Consider the following 23508-nt stretch of genomic DNA (forward strand, 5'->3'; position numbering starts at 1 on the left):
GGTCCCTCGTCGGACACTTTCCGTCAAGTGGGGTATGATGAAATAATAAATATCAGAATAGCTGATATAGTTATTATTCAATAATGGGTCAGGTCCGCTTACTTTTTATTAATTCATAATTTTATGGTGGGTTTGATAAAAACACTATAAGGTTACATCAATTCTTTTTTAATGGCGTATTTAGGATGGCTTCCACTTCCACTTTCCCAGAATGACAAAAACCTGAATCACGTTCAAATTTCCTTATTTTCCTTTCTTTTTTTATCCCGGGTAGTCCTGTGAGAAAAATTACCTAATATACTCACACGAGGAATCAAACTCAAGATATCACGCCGCCCTTCAGCCAATGAAGAAATACTCATGATATTACCCTCTATCATAGTTGCCCGAGTCAAATACCGGTTCATATCAGTTTATATTTAATGAACCAGGACCACCATTGTAATTCGAGTTTTTCTGTCGATTTCAATAAGAATGATAGGTTCTTATGTTTGAATAATAAGATAAAACAATTTCTAGTAACTGATGCATTCTTTCTACCAAAGCAACCACTTCAATAACAAAGTGTGCTGCTTCAGGTCTCTCTCATGCAGGTTATAGAAAACAAATGGGGGCAATTGGATAGTAATTTGGCTTGTAATACTTACAAAACTGCATGTTTCGCTATCAGCTGAATATTTGAAGCATCTGGGAAAGTAGTAGCAAGCACTAAGTTATTTTTTGTCTTCATGGTAAAGAATTTCAAACCTTGTTATAATTGTCACGAAAACATTGTGTTGTCATTCCATACAGAACTATGCGCAGACATAAACTTGATCTGCCCCTGTGAAACAAGGATAGGTGTATGTTATGTGTAACGCCAGAGCTCCACCAACTCTGCCGTTTATATATCATCTCGTGGGTACTCTTTCATATAGGTTTCCATCATCTTTTACGGCCACATAATCATCACTCTTTTGGACGCCTTTGTCTGTGCTAGTTAGTGTCAGTATCAGTAAAGTTTAGAAGCAGTTAAATCTCGCAATCTTAGCAATATTGAAGCCTATAACCTGCCCCATGACAGGATGATGCTGCAAAAACCACTGAACTGAGAGTACCTTGGACTCCAAACAGCGTGATGCTAGCAGGGGGGACAATCTGCATGCAGCCCATCCACCCTTTCCCGGGTCAAATCCAATCATGTGCTTAAGGTTTATGCCAATTGGGGCGTGGTTGTTTTCTCCACAATGTCAGTAAATGAATGCAACCAGCAGCAGCTAACAGCCCAAGCGCTGCAAGCGCCATAATCATGGCATTTGCAAGGTTCTGACGATAACCGCCCTACAGTTAACAGAATTTCTTGCATTATCATATCTATAAAGCTTTCAATCAAGATATAATGATGCTTCCACAATCTAAACCAAGGTTTCTAAAGAGGTGAGAGATAATGGAACAAACTTGTATCAGAGCTAAGAGAACTGCTGCACTTGCTGGTGCCAAGGAGAAGCTTATCATGGCCCCTCGCAGTTCATTTGGGACGTACCTGCTCAAGTGGCAGAATGAGATTTACCAATGAAACCTTTAAATGGAAACTCAATAGGTGAGAAAGTAAGTATTGGCTCACATTGTCCTCAATCTTGCAAGTGAAGGTAAAATGAAGCCAACACAAGCATGGTAGACACAGAACAGCATTACCAGAACACCAATCTCCTGTTGACAGTAAATACTAAAAAATATCAAGTCTGTTATAGAATCAGACAGAACTTTGAGCTTGGTTATATATTGGTTCCAGGCAAGGTTCGCTGTACCGGTCGGTACCGATCGGTACCGAGCGTACCGTACTCATACCGATGGGTACCGGTATCGGTACACCAATGTCGGTATGGTCGGTACCGAGCGTACGGTACCGTACCGACACTCGGTACGCCTATACTAATGCGGCACCGGTACGGGGTTCGGTACCGGTACGGCGAACCTTGGTTCCAGGTTTAACTTGCAGTACCTGATAATCATAAGATACAATTAACAAAAATAAACCAGCGACAACATATGCAGCTGTGAGGTATTCTTCATTGTGGAGCCATGATATCCCACCAAAGAACCACGGAAAAGCAGTGCTACCAAGCATTCTTGAGCCAATGAAACATGGGTACAATCGAGATAAATGAACCTCCCTCCCATCTGCCTGAAATAAAGAAAAGAAAAAAGAACGGAGTTCAGTTTTTATAAAATCAAACCTACATGCATATGGACAGGCTAATAATTCTTCAAATGACTGCTCATGATGTAATTTTTTTTAATTGGTCATTCCAATATTATGCAATCAAGTAACATGTCAAGCAGGTTGCGAGAAAATATTGTGTCACAGATAACATGAATTTCAATAAAATCTACAAATGGGATGTCTTTTGGTTACTTATCTTTCTATGTGACTTGTTCAATTACATGGAATGTTGGAATACAGCACCAAGCTTCTAAAATGGATTTTTAAAGAAAATTTTCTGTTGATCTATATCACTGGAACTTTTAATCTTACAAAATTTAACATCATCAAATGATTTAATTAGACAATCTATAATTCTGACAAGTGAACAATATGTTTCAGTATATTCTGGGAAAAATCCTAATCTGGATGCTTTATTTTGGTTACTTGTGATAAATGCACTGGAGTGAAGATGCGTTAGGTCTAAACTGATGGATCTTATCAACTATGTCAAGACTTCAACAACAAACATAGTGAAAGATGGTACAGGCAGCACCTAATGTTGTTGCTATAAAACATTCCTCTAGACAACTGCCAGTTCTGAACTAGTTCATGTAGTTAACCAGTACTCCGTAAACTATCAGAAATGGCATTCTTGCATCATATCCATCTTGAGCAAGTTGTACCACAAATCTAAGCATGGTCACTGGTATAAAATTAAAAGAAACCTATACTAAAACTTCTCGATATGCATAGAATCCAAAAGGATCATTCTAGTACTCTAGAAAGATATTAGAATGCACTTCCAAAGATTATGAACAATGTTGGTTGAAACCTCAGTTAACAAATTCTTCACCTTGCATTTGAATGTCCTATTTTAGAATCTTTATCCTAACACAAGCATGCAATTGACTCTGCATTAGACTAGGCCATAACCTATTATTTTGTTTTTGCTCTTCAGCTAATAGCTGTACAATTAATTATGCCCAACGTCATAATGCAAAGAAGTGTTGAATCAACATTTCAAACAGCAAATTGCAAACAGGTTTACGATAACCACCCAGCTAATAATTAAGATCCATCAAAGTATGTTCCAGTTTGAGTCCCCACTTTCCCATGTCACTGAGTGTATAAAAACTTAGGAAATAAGCAATAAGATATTTAGATCAAGCAAATCAAATCCTCGCAACAGTTTTTTTTTCGAGGGAACTAAATCCTTGAAATTCATAAATTGTTGAGAAAACTCTTGTTTGCTGAGTTTACTAAGATCGTTTTCCGTTACAATAATTGCTAGCTCTGATGAGCCTTTGGAGATCTCCAAGCTATATCAAAACCATATAGAAAATGCATGAAGTCCTAAAATATAGCTCATCAATCAGATGTGTAGGATAGCTACCTGACATAAAGCCCCTTTGATATTCACATTGTTTTGTAAAATCATGATGGAATGCAGTCTGGTTGTGTTGAGCCTAAACATCGTAGCATATTGTTGCATGCTTTACAAATCAATGAGTTACCATCTCATGGTGGCCTCACAATGTAAAACTTCATTTCTTTTTTGTTCCACAATTCATCCAACCCACAAGAATGATCATCTAAAATGAAATATAATATTGATAACCAAAAGCAAAAAATCACAGAAGCCCTGAACATGACATTTTTTTGTGAACGATGTTAAAAGAACCACATTAACTAAAAAAAGGAAAAAAGGCACTATAATCTAATATCTACAAAGTTCACATTGTTAATAGAAATAAGGTATACGACTTCACAAATAAGAGTCTGAGATACAAAATTGGCATGTCCTGAGCTAAGATTTTAGTAAGTTGAAACATGGAACATAAATGTATGCTTGCTTTCAACCCAACAGTACAACATTCCAAAAATAATGTATATATATTAGATCACTAGTCTCAAGAATGCAGCATATATCTTTTACAAAATTTAAAATGAAAAATAAAATATCGCATGAAAATTCCATATAACATGGTAATAAGTATATAGTAATCCCATAAACATACCACTATGGTTGGTGCCCAAAGAATCCAAAAGACTGCCATGGAAAAATGGATGCTTGATTGAGACCATAAAAGCAGCCATATCCTCCTGTCTGGGAAGCCCCCCAAAAAAGCAAACAGCAGCTCATAAAAGGGAATGAAAAGATAGGCAAAAGGTCAGGATGCAGTCTGAAAGCATGCGATCTATTTTGGCTTAGAAAACCCAAAACTAGGCACGTACACCCGATTAGACTCATAAGGCCAAGGAATGACCAAGCAACGATATTCCCAGACCTGCATACAAATATATTTTACAGCCTCAGCCGGACACCTTTTCTTACATCACTAGGACTCCTAAACTAGAAATAATTAAAAAAGCAAAAAGAATAGTGGCAAGGCCCGCCCAACTATTGTTGGCTGCATCCCTCTCTTTGAATCCTGTTAGGACTCCTAAAACAGAAAGAAATCAATCATATCCTTTTAATTTGAAGATGATTTCTTGGCCATCCAAAGTTTGACTCTTAAACGTCAATTTAAGATCGTATCCTAGCCATATCATATCCTACATTTTCAACATATTGTATCATATCTGCATCTTGTCTGTATCCATGCTTCCTAGATTAACACCTATCTGGCGCCTAATTGCAGCCCAAATTAACGCAAGAAGAAACTTCCAAAACAGTCTCTAAAAGTCAGCAAAGTAAATCCTATCACAATATAGAAATCTTATAGCTAAAGAAAACAAAAATTGCCTAACTAATCGCCTGAAAAAGGCAGAAAAAACTTGTTTATGCTGACTTTTCTTTAACTAGCAATGACTGGCCAAGGAGATGTGCATGGCTGCTCCTTGTGGTCCTTTGACTACATCTTTCCATCACCGCTATGGTGGGGAGTGGGGACAATGTTGTCATCAGGAGGCCCATGGAGGTAACCTATAGTTGGTGCCATTCTTACAGTCCCATTACAAAGTAGCAGCATTTGACCCAAACCTTGAGTTTTGGCCTCTGAGCTGAGGCAGAGGTTGGAACTGGAGCAGCTCTGGCAGTGGTGAAATAGAAAGCAACATAGGTATGCTAGCACCTAGAATGTGGCCTAAAGGTCAAGGTACTTATTGCAAGGCATGAAGAGTACTTGCAGTAACCATTTCACAGGATGATGTTCAGCTATTTGTTTAACATTTGGTTCAAGATGGTGGCACTCAACCCCAATTTCAGGAAATGCAATGTGAATGCTCTTGCTTCAAGTTTCAACTTACAATAAGCCTAAGAATTGGCATATATTGTTCAGATACGATAGCAGTGACAAACTAGACATCCATTAACAAGACAGCAAATGCTGAAGTTATTAGATCATCAACAACACCCTTTTTTCAGATAGGAGTAATGTAGCTTTGACTGCTGATGGCAAGGGAATGGATAGATCGGAAAAGTAATTTTCTCCATGCAAGAAGCTTGAGATTGCAACAGAACATGGCTATTTCATGAGGCATGTTGCTTTTTTCCTTTTGAAGTCTTATTCCTCTTTCTACATGGAAATGGCAAGCTATGTTTCGAATTGTATTATTGGTTAAGTGAGGTCTGAACATTCTGTCACATCTAAGTTGATGTTTAGATTGAAAGAATGGAAACTTAGAGCAATGGCATGATCTACTGTTCTAATAGTTGCAGGCACTTGCATTGCAGTGTATGGCACATTTTCACGTTGCATCAAGTTAAAACGAAATGTAATGAGTTAAAATATCACTGTTTAATAAATAAAAACAATAAGAAGGAATAGAGCCTATTGAAAAATGTCAACCTTCAAAGCATGATTAGGACTATGGATCTTTTTAAATGAAGGAGCATTGTTTGAGTGCATAGCAGCTGAGAAATTCCACTTAGGGTGGTACCTGTTTTAGAACTTCATACCTGCAGGTGCTTCAATCAAGGTTTTAAATCCTGTGGGATGGGGTTGTTGCGGTTTTCCATGGAAGGAGATGCGCCACCATCCCGGCCCATCCTAATACTTGAGATAGGGGATGTCCCAAGATGTACTGATTGGGATGCTAAGACAATGGCAGGATGGTTTTGTTCCCACAGTCAGGATGGTACCCCATCCCAGTGTCCCGCAGGATATCTCACCGTGACTAGAGTCCTTGGCTTCAATTATATCCATTTGTACAACTTTGAAATTTAATTTTAGATTTAGAGTTTGAAAAGAAAAACATAATGCATAAAGTAGTATTTAAGCATCCAAGATCCTAAATCAAGGCTTCAGATCTGCAACGCTTCAATGATGACCCAAGCTAAATGTGATGATTGGCTTCCATGTTTTAAAGAGAACCTCAAGAACATCAATCATGCAAGCAGCGATCTACAATCGATTGTTGGTGGCAAGCAATAAGAGTTGGAGGCAAAAACAAGGCATATGGACAAAATGCAGTATTTTTTGGAAAAGTTTGATATAAATCTTGAATTTGTGAAGAATTTTTAGGGAGATAAAATCTATGTTTTTTCCAAATAAAAACAATAATATCACTTATATACTATTTCATGCCCAAGAGGAATAGTCAAAAATATGTAAGAGCAACAAATGCTGATTTCAAAATCCTAGGGCAATAATGTGTTGATCCTGCTTTGAGAATAAATCACATACTGATTAGAACTTCTTAGGGCAGCAAAAACGCAGCATGTGGTACCAAAGAAACAACCACACTAGTGCTTTTTTTGGAGTCTTAGGGGAGAAACCAATAGATTTTGCAAACAGTGGATAGCAAAATAGAGGCTATGAAAGGAGAAGGTAGCAAACCATAATTTATTGACACATGAGAGTGAGACAATAAGCCATAAACTTAAGATAGAGTCCTATAATGCTAATATAACTGGAAAGTTCGGTACCTGGTTTCCTTAGTTATCCAATACATTTAAGACACTAGCAGCATAAAAGAGAGTAAAATGGAGATAAAGTGAATTAGGAAGTTCTCCAATTGGATTTTTAGTTGTGGTAGACAACAAGTTCATTTTGGTGACGTACAAGCTTGATAATTCCACCATTGAAAGACATGTGGCATTAGAAGCAAATTAACATGGCTGTGGAATGTATTAAGAGCAAGATTTGCAATCTCAGTGCCAAACCCTGTACCAGTACTATGCTGATACCAAGGTTTGTTGTACCGGATCCGATAAGCGTACCGGTTGCCTATCGGACCGGTACGGTTCCGGTTCATTTCGGAACTGGCCGGTACGAACCGGTCAGCTCTTTCCCGCCGGAGCCGAGGAAGAAGAAGAGAAGGAGAGAGAGTGCGGGGAAGAGAGGGAGGGAGAAGACCCGTCGCCACCATCGGAGAGCCGCGGAGGGGCGGCGGAGGCCAGGGGGCGGCAGAGCTCGCGGGGAGGTGGGGGAGCCCGCGGGGGCGCAGCGAAGGCCGATGTCGCGGAGGAAATTTAAGTGAAATCGGCAAATCGGGTGCCGACTTTACTTAAAATCCTCAAATTTAAAAGTCGCGGCCGCATCCCCTGTTTCTTCCGCCACGCCCCCGCAGGCTCCCCCGCCCTCCCCGGCCTCCACCGCCCCTCCGCGGCTCTCCAATAGCAGCAACGGGTCTCCTCCCTCCCTCTCTTCCCCGCGCTCTCTCTCCTTCTCTTCATTTTCTTAGTCTCTGGCACAGAACCGTCCCATACCAATTTTCACTGCTCCGGCGTATCGGTTACAGGCCGGACCGGTTCGAACCGACCGGTACAGGCTAGTTCGTCAGACCTTGGCTGATATAGTGTCAGTATGCCTAGTATAGGGGTTGGTTCAATGCATGGAGACTTGATACGCCCCCTGTATCGAGTCTTGTTTGGTACCGGTACACCAGGTATGGGGCAGTATGCACCGGTATGGTGAGCCTTGATTAAGAAACTAGTGGACTAGTCAAATTGGCACCAAGTTTAATTTCTAGCATGAAGCCTAACCTTCCTGATGCAAATTAGAAGTCATTACATGTTAGACACCAAACTCATAGCTGCACATAGGCTTGTGTTTTATATTTATGGTAGAAGGATGCATCACACGTTACCTTCCAAAGACCCGTTTTGCACATATCAGTCTGAAAGAAGGCTTCGCCAGAGGCAACACAGTTTGAATTTAGACTTCAAATAGTTCCATTGGATAAAATACTGAGTTAGCTTCCAAAACATCATAAATTACCTCAATTAGAACTCGGATGAGAGAGTTATGGATAAAATAGAGAAGCAATGTCAGGCTGCCTGTTTCTAGTGGCACAGAATTGCCTTCGAAGTAGCAGGCAGCAGAAACCCGCCATCAGATTCTGAGGCTGGAAACAACCATCAGAAGCCAGAAACCTGATTTTTACTCCAAATTGAAGTAGGAAAACCATCTAAAGGCATCTCATTGACTTCCAGTGACTGGCAATGCAAATATAGCCATCAGATGCCTTGAAGGCCATGTAACCACCTTGTGCAGAATTAACCAAGATTAGTCCTTTCTTCAAGACTAGAAGTAAGCAAGTGGTCCAAAATTTATTGATGTAAGGGGTCCCAGAACCCTATCAATACCTGCATGCCCTCAAATCACACTTTAATAAAAGTATTCTTCTCTTGAGTGTACCTTGATGTTTTTATCAATAAATCACACTTTAGTTTTTCTCTCTAAGTAAAGATCTTACACATGCTTTTATGAACTCCAAAGCAACTCAGAGGATTTTAAGGATCATTTGATAACAAGCTAGTGGATTTTGGGGAGTAGCAAACAACCTTCAAAGCCTTTGGTAGACTCAAAGCACTGAAAAAGTTCTTCAGCAATAAAGCAATTGCTACTAGGCAAAGTTTGCCATCTTGGCATCGGACCCCATACTAGTACCAACCATGCTAGCATAGTGTTGGTAACATGCTGGGCACAACCGCCAAACTAGGCTAGTCAATTTTATGAACCCCACTCCACAAAATAGAAGTAAAAGATATGAGACCCACATCCTCCCACATAAGATCAGGAATATCAGACTTCTTTTGGGCACCTAAAAAAGGAGGGAGGTGAAAGTGGCAACAGAATGAGGACAAAAGAAAGAAACCTTGTCATTTGCATAGGCCAGCCTCACCTTCTTCCCTGAGCATTTTTTTCTTCCTTTTAAACCATCCATTGACTATTATTAGGTAATTTATATCTAGCTTTTTAATCCTGTTTAAAATCCTTTAAAATTTAAAACAAGAACAAAGAGTGATATAATAACATTTGCTGCAGTTAATAGAAGTTTCAGCTCTTTGTTTATTCTTCCTGTGTTGCCTTGATGTTTCTTTGATTCTTGATTGATTGCCTCAAACCTAGGGGTTCATGCCATGCCTTAAGAACATATATATACATATAGACACACCCTTCTAGCTGATTTTCAGCAAATAGGCTGTTATTATCAGATTTAAACAAAATAGAGATGAATCTTTAATATAAGATCTAGGGATTTGCAGGAGATCCCTATGCAGGTCCTGCTGCATCAAACTCCCTTCAATTTCTCATTACTATCATGAGCTTACTTTCCGTTCTCCTTATCTTAATCACTTTCTTTTGAGTAACAGTAATTCTCCCCGCTACCCTTGTGCAGTTTTTCATACTCTATAATAGCAGTTCTACCAGGAGGTTGCTCAACATTTACACTCGCAGGCATGACATGACAAAGGAGCTTTATTCTCTCTCCGCACCAATCAGCACATGCACGGAATCTTGTTGCCCACCTGGAGGGTAGACTTCCATTGCCTTAAAGTGAGTTTACAGAGTCAATAGACTTCTGTTGGGAACTATAACACTTGTTCCTCATGGTTTACTCAAGGCCAACATCCACAGCGAGGAACCAATTGTTGTTGCAACTAAGGCCAAGGACATAAGCATAAAATGCTGGTTATAGGTTGGCATGGTATTGTACCATGCCAACCAACCTTGTGTCCAGAATCATTCCAAGGCCCATCTCAAAATATAGGGATCCATAACAGTTCAATATCAGTCTATAATGATCGATATGAAATAGCATGAACTGGCACACACAATACAAATAGTACTGTGCTCATATGTGAGGGTGAGCCTTAGCACAATGATAAGATTGCTCCATTGTGACCTAGGAGTCACGGGTTCGAAGCACAGAAACAACCTCTTCACACATGTGGGTAAGGCTGCGTATATCTAAGCCTCCCTAGACCTTGCAATGACAGAAGCCTCATGCACAGGGCCACCCTTTTATTAACGTGCTCATCTATAGCCAATAATGTACGTAGAATACAGTATAGATAGGTACATGATGGAATTTAAATATTTTGCCAAGGTTAACCCCAAAATGTGAATAATGTCACAGCACTGTTTGCATTCAATTACGAGTTAACGACTTTCAAAACCCTTCTCAACATTCTGTTACTTGTTTATGTTCTTGAAGATTGGCAGAGCACATAACATCAAGATAAGTTGACTCCAATTGTATAATTTCCGACATGAGTAGATACTCTCTCTTCGAGATAAGGTGGAGATTAGAGAGAAGCAACAGACTGAATAATGAAATTTGAGTACCGAACGTATGAATTATGAAAATACTTAGAATAGTTTGGATCTTTTTGCTTAGTTTAAGCATCCTGGTTTGGACCTTTTTGCTTAGTTTAAGCATTCTGGTTGGACCTTTTTGCTTAGTTTAAGCATTCAGATCAAGTAGGACTTAAAAATAGATCCACCAAGAACCTCCATGGCTATGCTTAGTACAATATCTTTCTCAGTCCTTATGTATATGAATGACATGGTATTGTAGTGACACTGAATTGAAAACAGCTTGCAAACTCTTGGTCCGTGACATAAAGAGCTTTGACCTTTCTATAAGTTTGATTTACATAATAAACCCAATAATTTTATACATTAAGTTACAGAGCTTTGATATATCAAAATTTTCAGGTTTGACATTTAAACAAATGCTAGAATGATATTGCAGCACTTATAATTAATTTATTGACTCTTTGTCTGGTTTAAAAGATGATACTAATGTGAATTTTTCGATGTTTACTTATATATCATTACCAACATGAGAAATCTATATTGCCATCCACTCTAAGAGCTCTACCCTTGAGTTCCCATTTATGACTTCTCCTTTTATATAACACTACAGCTCAATTAGTCTGGGTAGAAAAGAAAACTATAAACCATGGAATGCCGTACCGGCCCGTACCGGCCGGTACGTACCGGTCCGGTCCTAGGCCGGTACCGGAACGGCAAAAAAACCGGTATTTTCCGGTTTTTTATCCGAATCGGCCGGTACGGCCGTACCGGCCGGTTCGGAGCCCGTACCGGCCGGTTCGGAGCCCGTACCGGCCGGTACCGGCCTCGTACCCGCACCGGTACGATTTTTTTTTTTTTTTTTAGAACCACAGCGCTACGCGCTGTGGTTTTTGAAACCACCGCGTACCGTACCGGTACCGGCCGGTACGTACCGGACCGTACCGGTCCGGCCGGCCACCGGTACGCCGACTGGTACCGGTACGGCGGACCTTGCTATAAACCATTCAAGGCCACTTCCTATAGCATGCTATGCATTTCTTAAGAAGTAAACTATGTTAAAAAAAGAGTTGCAACCAAGAACTTGACATGCTTTCTGCATACGCAATTCTTACCATTAAGAACATGTGCATAAAACGATTTTCTGTAACTCCCAATAACTGATTGTTGCTGACATCCATTCCACTCTTTCCTGATATAGAGAATGCTTATAATTGCCAACAGTGCAGCTGGAGCTGAGGGGGAAAAGAATCCTTTGTCAAAATCCTTGAATAATAAATTTGCAAGCCCTTGACTTCCAACAAGAGATGCAGATTCAAAAAAGGTCATTAGCCAAAAGGTGTCACTTAGACAATCCTGCCTGTGACCTTGCTGCAAAGTAAGAAAAGGACATTAACTGGAAGACGTAGGTAACATTACGAATAAACAACAGACTAAAGCACAAACCTTCTCGTGTTCAGTTACCATCCATGTCTCAAAGCAGAAGGAGAAAACAGATGAGGCGAGTGACAGGCATACACTTGCTACCCATACACTTGGATGCCTGCTTATGCTTTTCAAGACACCCAGAAGAAGATGAAGGATGCAGAATAGCAGACAAGCCTTTCTTGGGCCTCTACAGATATCAATAAATGAATCATTAATTTCGATGCACCGGATAACCAATAGCAGAAATCATGAATGTGATAATTTACTACAATATAAATAGGAAAAATTGTTTCTTTTAGAACATAAATAACGACATCAAGAAGATAAATCATAATTCCATATCAAAGTATGTGGCTAAAATGGATGGAAGTGAATCAAATTGTTCATGGACAGCTCACTTTCAGCTCATTAACAAGCTCATTCAAGCTCACAAGCCAATAGCTTTTGTCAAGCTCAACTGGAGTTTGGCTCAAGCTTGACTAACACTTTCATATAATATGCTGAGCCTGAGAAGCCAAGTACTTGGTTCAGCTCATTTTCTTTCGTAATGGTCAACAAAACTCATACCAAAATAGGGAACTAATTGGAATTTATAACCAGAGTGGCTACAGGTCATACAATCAGAGACAATGTAGCAAGTAGATTGGATCCACATTGTGGTGATTTAAAAGTTGAGCCAACCTTATGATCAAAGTATGATCCATCAAGAATTGAGAACTTGCTACAATTGAATCTCACCCCAAAATTTACTCTCCATAAATTGATGCAAAGTTATTGGTCAAGGCAAATCGAGGCAAGGGATGGACTTGCAGTGAAAACAGAAAATCCAAATCACAGGAATACAAGCCAAACTTAGTAGTTACATAATTTGACCTCATACGAATAAGGAAAACCCTGTAAATCAGAATGGGAATAAAAGGAAACGAGTAGACTTGATCCAGACACAGAAACATAAAACAAATATACTCTGAAAATATGAAGCTGTCAGTAAGGCAAACTCTGTTGGGGGATACTATGGCAATGGGGATACTATGGCAATGATGAACAATGGAATGTGATGTTAACAGTGCTTGAGAGTTCTTTAAATGGATTTGTCTCGAAGACACTTGCAGAACTTGAAATAAAGTATTGCACGAACCTCCTGTTTGGGGAAGCATTTCCATTAGTTATAGCTAACTATGTGTTTGCTTCAAGTGTTCTAGAAGACTCACTAGAAACAAGAAATAAATCCTACTGATGCAGATGAAGACCATCACAGAACTAGCCTATGCTGCAAATCTGTAGGGCCTGCAAGAACAAATGAATACCAAAGTTCTCAGAAGGAAAAAATGCCACAATACAACCTGTCTATACTCTATAGTAATGGTAGATTTTCCTACCATGTGTCAAAGTTTTGTAGCTTATATATATATATTTTACCTAGGGTATCATATAGGGATGTCAAACAAACAATGCAGTTTGAGCTAAAAAGCAAGCTTGACCTAGCAAAATAGGCTCAAAATTAATTTCATGCCACAAGCCAAAGACTGACCTAGCTCAATCAAGCTTGGCTTGATAAGACTCAAATATATAAAAATATAGTACTATTACATATAATATATCATTTGATTAAAGCCTAAATTAGAAGATATTATTCAAGAGCACAAAACTCTATTCTATGCCTACAATTTCTAGGTACTTCCATACACTAGAGTTACAAGAGCTTTGCTTCCCTACTCATCCACCCAAATGCAATACAATGCATGTTCCCAATTACAGTTACTGATTGTGAACCATCAATGACATTTACTAGAGCACTATAGAGCTAAGTTAGGAGAGTAATCTATGATAATTACATGTCCTTTTCTACACCAGACATGAGAATCCAATGCTTGTGAATCTATATCTGCACTACACCAGCTCCCGCTGCAATTGAGCACAAGTTAGATCCTGCCATCTTTAATTATTTTGCTGTAATAGGGAACTGATGAGAGGCCAGGATTGCAAAAAGGTCAGAGCAATTAAATTTATGGAATGATCAAGCTATCTACACATTAAAAGCTTTGACCACACTTCCAAAGTTCACAGTTACAACCATCACTAAATGCCAGCCATCAATAATGAATCTGATATTATGCACCGGCTGTAGTTAACTTGGATTATGAACGAAACAGCAGCTATACTGTCTGGATATTCTTGCCCAAATTTGTCCAGGCTCAAAAAGAATGTTGGACCATTAAGCATACTTGGAGGGAATTAAGCTCCTGCAGACTAACCAGCTACCAATATGAAGAAATTTGATGTTTAGCGATATCCATTTGTCCTAGGCAAATTAAATTTATAGTGAAAAAGATGTGCATTGAGATTCATTAGAATGTGAGCAGCCCTGTGCCAGCCTGTAAAGCTCATTAACATACCAATTCTAAGCCTAGAAAAGCAAGACCTTGTCCACATGATTATGGATTGGATTACTCAAGGTAGTCCTTCTGGCAATCCCAATCTATGCACTAGCAATCAACTTCTAGCATGCATCTACACAAGGCAGTCAACTTTAGAGTCAGATGTACAGCCATAATTTTCTCTAGAAAGAAAAATAATGTGAATAGCAAAGGCATTGACCCACTAAACTGGCAAGTTATTACAAGGACAAAAAAAATAGAACTTGCAGTTAGAGATGCAGAACTTATTCGACTGGCTCTACTATGCAAGCGAGAGGCAAGCTTTTGAGGAATAACAATCAGTTTTGGCCCAGATGGTTAAAGAACAATACACTAATAGTGCTGGGTAATGGACTATGCCACCTCACAGATAATTTTCTCCTGTTTGGAAAATGAAAACTAGTCTTTCAAGTATTTCTTAAGATTCATCAGCGGATAGACAGAGCATTGGAATGGAGACAATCAAATTTTATAAGGATCACTTGTTATGTGGCCCACCTTTAAATCATCGAGTATTCCTACTGACATGAATAAAGTGCCACACTACAGAAAGGTATATCAACTACTTTTACAGAGCACAGAAAGTTCAAGTGCTAAAAGAGTTATTCCCAGATGATATAAAAGAGGAAATCATCAGCCAAAATGTGCCTTGGCACTATTCCAAAGATAACAAAATTAGGAGTTAGGGCCTTCACTCCTCATGGACATATAAATGTCAATACAGCATACCATTACCCAGGGTGACCAAAGCAGCAATCAACCACCTAGCTGGATGAAAAAATGGCTTCTCCAGTCCATCTGCAGGTCCAGCTATTTCTGTCTAACTCATTGCATGGCACACTTCATGCACTTTCTTTTCTTCAATCTCATATATATAGTTATACATCTAATTGAACCCTATGTGATTTCTCAAATGATGATATTGAACACATTCTCTATTATTGTCACCCGACATCCTAGGGACAAATACAACATCACCTTTATACATGGTCAACTATGATTAATGTTGGGAAAGTTATAGCCCAATGGTTCTGTTGGGCTGTTATTTCAAGTTCTTGTTGCATCCTCGGAAAAACAGATGTTCATACATATACACTCATTATTGATAAAGCTCAACGAAAGTCCTTATTCAATCTTTGGCACTACCAGCACTGTCTCGAGAGTATTTGAACTAAATTTAGAAGTGCATGGCATGTGATGCATCTGACAAGCATTAAGAAGGAGATTTCAGAATGAGCCAGCTAATCAATTGGCAACAAAAGTTCGTACCAAGATATGACATAATACTTGGCAGATATTTCATCAACTCCATTGCCCCTTAGATCTCCAATACAAAATGATTAAATCAATGATCACCGAATCGACCCAAATCACGTGACTCAGCCCACAATGAACCAAACTGACACCAAGTTGGAATGGTTCAGCAAGTCGAGTCGGTTCGGCTATAAATCCGTCACCCCCACTGGTTCGATGCTTTGAGAGCATAAAGGGGCTCTTGTTTGTTGTTCAATGGTTCGAGGGTTCTCCTTCGCTGTTTGATGGTTCGAGGGTAGGGGTGGCAAAATATGACCCGACCCGCCAACCAGACCCACGTTCGACCCGCCATAAACAGGTTTAGATTTGGCCTAAACAGGTTCGGATCGTAAACAGGTTGACCCGTTTAACCTGTTTATTAATTGGGTCGGATACGGATTTTAAATGTCTGACCCGTTTAACCCGTTTAGGTCGTAATTGAGCTGCAGTCGTCCATCTCAAATCAAACGGTTTATAATCACTAGGAGTCCTCAAAAACCCTAGGTCCCTAACCCTTTTCTATTCCCCGTGCGCCGTGCAGCCATGCGGCTGTGTCGTGCGAGGGCTTGGAGTTGGAAGCCTTGGCTCCTTCAGTCCTTCTCTGCCGAAGCACGGGAGTCCGAGGGGAAGATGAAGATCGCCGCGAGTCCGAGAGGAGGGGAAGACGAAGATCGCCGCGAGTCCAAGAGGAGGGGAAGATGAAGATCGCCGCGAGTCCGAGAGGAGGGGAAGACGAAGATCGCCGCGATTAGGAGGAGGGGAAGATCGCTGCGGTTAGGAGGAGGGGAAGACGAAGATCGCCGCGGTTAGTATTTTGATGTTCTCATAATTTCGCTACTGCCCCAATTTTTTATTTTCCTTTTGTTTTGTTTTTGGTTTCAATCTAGGTTAAGCAAGTTTTGCAAGGATTTCTCACTTGATTTAGATTTTTATTCACAAGGTTCTGAAGATTTTCTTTTGGATCAGCAGTTCTTCCGACGAAGTGAGAGCGTCATTACCTTTTTTCCTTCTTTGTGAAGTTGTTGCTCTTCTGGTCCTTGGTGTTCTCCGATTCCGGCTTCCTTCTTCGGTAGAGTGAGAGCTTGGAACCCTAGGATCGTCAGATCGAATGGCGGATCGGCCTAGAAAACAGAGTTGAGAACCGTTTCTTGGATAGGAGAGGTGATTTCATCCATCCATTTCCGGAGTTAAATCTTCGATTTTCTTTCTCCCTCTTTTTATATGCAATATTGCAATGTTACTTGTTTTCTTTCCCGGGTTTAAAATCCATACATTTGATTTCAACCTCCAACGTAGTAGTATTCAAGAAGGATTTAAGAAAAGCGACTATTTGCTTCTTTTTTTTTGACAACTTGATAAAATGACCAAGATACTTTTTTTTTTTAAAAAATGCTGATCCTATTCATTGACTTCTTTTTATTAAATTAATAAATATATTTGCTGGCTTGCAGGTGGAAGCTCCTGGAATTAGCTGGATCTCTCTCACTGCTGAAAGCAAGTCCATTTACTTGGATCTTAAATAAGCTTTTTGTACTATCGTCGTCACCTCAAGTTTCAGACCTTCTCTGTTTAATAAGGCGGCTTCTGATTCATACCTGATAACTGCTATTGAATAGCCTGTTTGCAGTGTAGCTGGACTAGCCTAGAATATGAATAATTGGATGCCTTGGTTCCTGTTCTTGATCTCAAATTGAACTTGGTAATACTATGATTTGGTTGTCTAAATATCTGTTTTCTAAACTGCTGGATGTGACTTGTTTTAATTGGATGCCTTTACTGTATATTGTTGTTTCAGCACTTTCTGTACCTCTAAACCTTATGATTTACATTTGTTGCTTCACTAACCTCTCATATATCTCAGATGCCTTGCATGATTTTCAAAAGCTTTGGATTATATTGACAAAATTGTCCTTGTCTTTTCTCCAGGATGCTTACAGGTCCCATTTATGGATTACTGATGTTTGTCTGTGCTTGTTAAATTAGATAGAGATTGTACCAATAAGCTGCAACCTTACTTCAGCGAAGCGTGTCCTTTGCAGGCAAAAATTCTCAAGGTGAAATTGTTATTAGCATTGAAAGACTACGCAAGTGCTATTTCAGAGACTGGATACATACTTAAACAAGATGAAGATAATTTGGAGGCACTACTGCTTCGTGGCCATTCTTATTATCTCTCAGACCATGGTGTTGCTACATGGTTTGATTTATGAAACTTCCTATATAGAATTACAGATATATGTAAAAGGTTTCAAACCTTGTGTTATATGTGCACTCTTCTGCACTTTGCTGCAATGATGTTCTCCTTTTATTTAAGCTGCAGTTATTAGCTCAACTCTGCAGATTATCACTTCCAAACATTTGCAATGTCTAATGGCTGCACATGTTTAACATTCTGTTGCATGCTAGAGCTAATTTATTCTAGTTCTTCTGGTATGCCAAGAAAAAGTGAACAAAAAGAACATGAAAGTTCAGAAGAAAGCTTAAGATGCAGGCAGTACTATATCTATGTTGGCAACCATGCATATTGTTCAGATGTGATATACCTTGCTAAAGGAAACAGATTAAAGCCTGAAGGAAACAAAAATTAAAGCCTAAAGGAAACAAAAAGGGGTAAGCAATCTTTTTTTCAACTAATTTTCTTAATTACTGCAAACAGGTTAAACAGGTCAGGTCGGGTTGGGCAAACAGGTTAAACAGATCGGGTCAGAATGGGTTGGGCTAAACAGGTTAAACAGGTCGGGTTGGGTTGGGCAAACAGGTTACCTGTTTATTAAACAGGTTAAACGGGTCGGGTCGGATTACCTGTTTAATAAATAGGTCGGGTTCAGGTTGTAATTTCTGACCTGTTTAATAAACAGATCAAGTTCATGTTTATAATTTTCTGACCCGATCTGTATCTAACCCGACCTGTTTATGTCTGACCTGACCCGATTGCCACCCCTATTCGAGGGCTCTCGTTCGTTGCCCAACACCGTTCGCTTCACCGATAAGCCTCTCTCCCTCTCTCTTCTCCCTCCCTCGCATCCACGGCGGCTCCCCCCTCCACTGCTAGCACTTCTTCTTCGCCATCGGAAGGCTAGGTTTAAGATAGAAACAAGGGATTCTTTTCCCCATCTCTCTCTCTCCCTGCATCCACGACAACCCTCTTCCTTGGATTCCAGCCTCCCTCCTCTCTCTCCCCTTTCCTCCCTCCCTTCCTCTCCCTCCCTCTTCCTTTGACTCCCTCCCTCTCTCTCTTTTCCTCTCTTTTTAGTACATCCCGAAACGGCATGATACGGTTCCATGCCATAGCAAACCGGTCACCGGCTGATACGAGCCTCAGTACTGGTTCGGCAAACCTTGGATTAAATTGTAAAATATGTACAATTCTAATGTAATGCCTTAGGGCCTTCTCTTACCACCACCCTCCCACCTTCCCACCCCCAAAAAAAGAAAGAAAAAGCAATTGACAAACTACATGAGATCAATAGAGGGGAATGTCCCCTATATGAAACTTATTCACAAGTTGATGCTGCCATACTGTTGAAAGAAAGCATTTTGTTAACCATTTATATTGACAAAGTTTGCACCTATTATCATAGAACCTTTCGACATGAAAGAGGGAGAGGATAATCACAAGATATATCAAGACCAATACCAAAAAACTCCAATAACCATGGAGACAATTTACACATGGACAAGTGCAGAAAGATTTCAAGAGAGGAGAATGAACCAGCATGTAATTGATATTAACTTGGATGAAGCACATTATTAAATACCTAGAAAAGTAGTCTGGTCTATGATACAAAGGAAAAGTGGATTGATTGATATTTATAAAGTGGATGGGGAACATTTTGATTAATGAGTGCACATCTAACAAAAGTAAAAAAAATGAAACTAAGTAGGAATCTGACAACATATATAAATCAATATATAAAAAATGAAAATAAAATACCTTTAGAGTCCTCAATCATATATAAAATCAATATGTACAACAATAGAGGGTCCAAGCACATGAGTGATTGAGATGGGAATGTTATGATAGATGTCAATAAGCTAAGAACAAGAGTAGAAATGGGTATATTTTAGAAAGCACAGTAGTTGCACAATTTGCAAAATAAATGTACAGAAAGAATTGACATGGTATCATCACAAGCAACAATAATCTTTGGATACCTTTAGTAAGAAGAATACTTCAGATTTATTTAACAGTACTAAGAAATGCTCGCTAGAAAAGACTTTGTGGAGGCAATGGGAAGACCTATGAAAAAACTGATGTTACAAAAAAAGAAAAAAATCAAAATGATGAAACAGAGAAAGGATGCAACTCTTAGTATGAATAAAGGGAGACAGATCTGTAAAGTCTACCAAGCTGCTTTAAAACATGGATAAGCCTTACTATCTCTAATAATGGTTTGAGTAAATATGCAGCATGATAGGCGGTGCAGGATATGCACAGGACTGCACAATTTAAATTACAAAAGCTCCAAATAGTTCCACCTTCATTGAATATGTCATTGTTATTGAATCAATTTTTTTGCCCAACTGGTCTACTATAGGTTTTTATATGCTCGGCCATTTCCAGGTATTAGTTGACTTTTGGCATCCAATGAAGCAGCCCCACCATCTAAATTTGAGAACATAGAATGTTTAAAGGAATTAATTACCAAGAAGGTAATTTTCAAACAAGCCTCAAAGTAGGAAGTCATGCAAGAAATAGTTATATTCGAGGTCTTTTATACCAACCGTACTGTACCATTCACAGTTTCGAGATTTGGTTTGGTATACGAGCTAAACCAATTCGTACCCACCCGAATTGAGTGAAATTCGGGGTATCGACCCATACCACCTGATTTTAGGCAGTACTATGGTTGCAAATGAAGAAAATATTGAAATCTTGTCTCAGTGGAATGCATACCGTACCGTACCCGACCATTCCATACCGACCGTACCATACCAAATTGGTAACATACCGATATAGTTCTTGGTACCAATTTTGTGGACCTTATTAATACTTCTAGATCATAATTGATGAAAAGAAACATCAGAGAGTATGAAAAGTATTCTAGTCATTATTTCCAAAATGAGATGGAAGAGTTCCTACTGAACATTCAAAAACTACAATAAGATGAAGGTATTTATGGTATTTTAAAGAAAATTATTCATTAAAAAAGAAGAAGAAGAAGAAGAAGAAAGTCCTCCAGCTTGAGTACCCAGATTTCTTAAAAATGATGAGATTGTTTTGACATTACTCTCAAATTCATCATAAAGATGAAACAATCTTGTGCTGAAGCGGAGATAAAAGAAACAATTGTGAGATTTTAGAAACTCCCTGAGAAAATCCTGATAACTAATTATGCTACTTATTTGCTTAATCCACCATTGGATGATTAAAAGAAAGTCTTCAGAACTAGAGATCAACTGAAGATGATAGTGCAGCAAGATAGGAATTGAGTGGATGGGTAAATCTCACAGGATAATTTCCGAATTCTATTCCATTAAACCTTTTCAGATGCAACTGAAGCAGATTAAAAATATATATATCATGGGAAGATGATTCAGGTTTTCATCATTTACAACTAAAACCAATGTGACTGAGGATATCAAAAATCCTTTTTTTTTTTTTTTTTGAGGAAAGGGAGGGCAAGAGCCCACTCTGATCTCAGAGGATACCAAAAAGTCATCACTTCGTCTCATCAATTTTCTGAGTATAATGATTTCATCCTGAATGTTCACCTAACAGGATATTCAAGAATGTGTCCAGCAATATGCCCTCTACCCAAAGTGGAACATTTTGGAGTACTGTCATAATACCACTGCAAATGATTAAAAAAAGAAGAAGAAGAAAAAAAGGAGAACAGACTTACTTGACATCAGAAAGAATGCCTAAGAAAGGACCCACAAAGAGAGCAGCAGCAGCTCCAGCCGCGAGACACATCGCCATCTGCTCCCCCTTAATTCCATAATGTGCATACTCATACTCCCCAAACACCGACTCAAGCCCTTCCATTACTGGGGGGGGGAAACAAAGAAAGGAAAGGAAAAGAAAAAGAATCCATAAATACCAGAGAAACCTGCAACAAATTCGAAAACAACCCAAAATCCAACACCCATATCTCAACCCGCAGATCCCAAAACTATACATAAAATTCACAAAACAAGAAATGGTATTCAAGAAACCGGATCCAGAAACCTGAGGCGAGGGAGTAGAGGAGCAAGAACTTCCTCTGGAACCGCAGGAACGGCGCCGTAGAGGCGCCGCCGCCGCTCCTCGAGCGGAAGGGGCGAAGGGAGATGGACACGAAGCACGACGCGAAGAGGAACACATACGAGATCGGCTTCGGCTCCCATACCTCCCTCTCGATCACCACCCCCATCGAAACAGAATCCCCCCTCCGGTCTCCCAAACCTTGGATCGCGTCTCGACGTCCGACGTCCCGCTTGCGTTCTTCTCTCTCGGCACCCAAACCGAAGACGAAATAATAATTTCCGACGAACGCGTGATGGGCTTCGACGGTGACCTCCCCCGTCTCCCGCGCTAGGCCCATTATGACGCGCTGCCGATCGGACGGCCACTGTTGCTCCGGTTTCCCATGATCTACGTCATTCCGACTCCGAGGAACCGTTAATGAAACTGAAAGCGGTCTGGTGAGCCCTCTTTCATTTGTCGGCCTCTCTTTGCTGTCTCCATCTCGGCTTCTCGTCCGTGCCATCCTTTTTCGGGCTTGCGGGTCTTTGTTGGAAGTTGGAAAATGGTATGCTTAACTAGATTGAGCGAGAGGTACATCATAACTGGTCATTAAGGGATCTAACAATTTGCTGTGAGACCCATAAATATGGTGCTATTATTGATGGCAATGCCTGCCCTTCATAAAAGCATCGAGGACTCGTGGTTGAGACGGCATCAGCAAAATTGGATACGGCAAAAGGCAACTTCGACCCATCACGCAAAAAGCATTCTTAATTGGAGGGAGCTGAACTTGAGAATGGAAATAAAAATAAACGGCTTACAGTTCAGCGATTTAGTTAAAAAGAGTTTTATCCCTGCTCCGTAGGAATGCTCTAATCTTCTGAAATACAATCTCAATTTTTTTCTAATATTAAAATTTTGTTTTGCTTCTAATTTTGATCCTAGTCACCAACCAAACGCGTCGGAGAATATAATTATTTTAATTTTTATTTTAATCCATTCTAATTTTAATTCCAATTACGAACCAAATATACTTTATATGAATCCTGCCTGGGAAGCTGATGGAGGACCACTGCAGGAAGAATAGGAAAAGAAGAGTAAGAAGAAAAGAGGAGGAGGAGGAAGAAGAAGAGGAGATGAGGAAGGAGGAGAAAGAGAGGATAATTGTATTCAATTCTTCAATGCCCTAATTTTTGAGAGGGGTAGCCTTTTTATAGGCCTTACATCTGACTACGTACCAAACTTGGCCGCTTACAAATTAGACCTTACATCACATCAATTAAACACTTACTAATATTAGACCATTAAACCAAGTGATTACACCCAAAATTAGACCTTTATAATTAGGTCTTACATCGATCGATTGATCTAATCACTTGACTCAATAACTAACCAAATCGACTCAAGCAATAACAAAAGCAACTAATAATGCAATAAAGTAGAAATGACGCAAACTTGATTGGACCCAATTCGGAGCCCGACTCAAGTTGGTGGCTCAAGATCATCTTTCAGCCATAATGATGTCAA

General features: G+C 39.6%; 1 protein-coding gene across 2 annotated transcripts; it reads right to left on the bottom strand.

Annotated features, from left to right (window-relative positions):
- Window positions 1-512: 512 nt before the first annotated feature.
- Window positions 513-22396, bottom strand: LOC103696230 (molybdate-anion transporter-like). 2 transcript variants are annotated; one of them, XR_005506862.1, is made up of 10 exons: window positions 21985-22396; window positions 21659-21803; window positions 12121-12289; window positions 11790-12045; window positions 4204-4292; window positions 1982-2164; window positions 1604-1689; window positions 1438-1522; window positions 1098-1320; window positions 513-970 (listed from the first exon to the last, which is right to left on the bottom strand). XR_005506862.1 is itself a non-coding variant. In XM_039115593.1 (9 exons), exons 1-9 carry the CDS (start codon window positions 22337-22339, stop codon window positions 1186-1188), a joined length of 1503 nt encoding a protein of 500 aa, XP_038971521.1. In that variant the 5' UTR covers window positions 22340-22396; the 3' UTR covers window positions 513-1185. The 2 variants fall into 2 exon arrangements, 1 of the variants encoding a protein (XP_038971521.1); XM_039115593.1 differs by having other exon boundaries at window positions 513-1320.
- Window positions 22397-23508: the final 1112 nt, after the last annotated feature.

This window comes from Phoenix dactylifera, chromosome 18, assembly GCF_009389715.1.
Source record: "Phoenix dactylifera cultivar Barhee BC4 chromosome 18, palm_55x_up_171113_PBpolish2nd_filt_p, whole genome shotgun sequence".
Classification (NCBI taxonomy): Eukaryota; Viridiplantae; Streptophyta; class Magnoliopsida; order Arecales; family Arecaceae; genus Phoenix; species Phoenix dactylifera.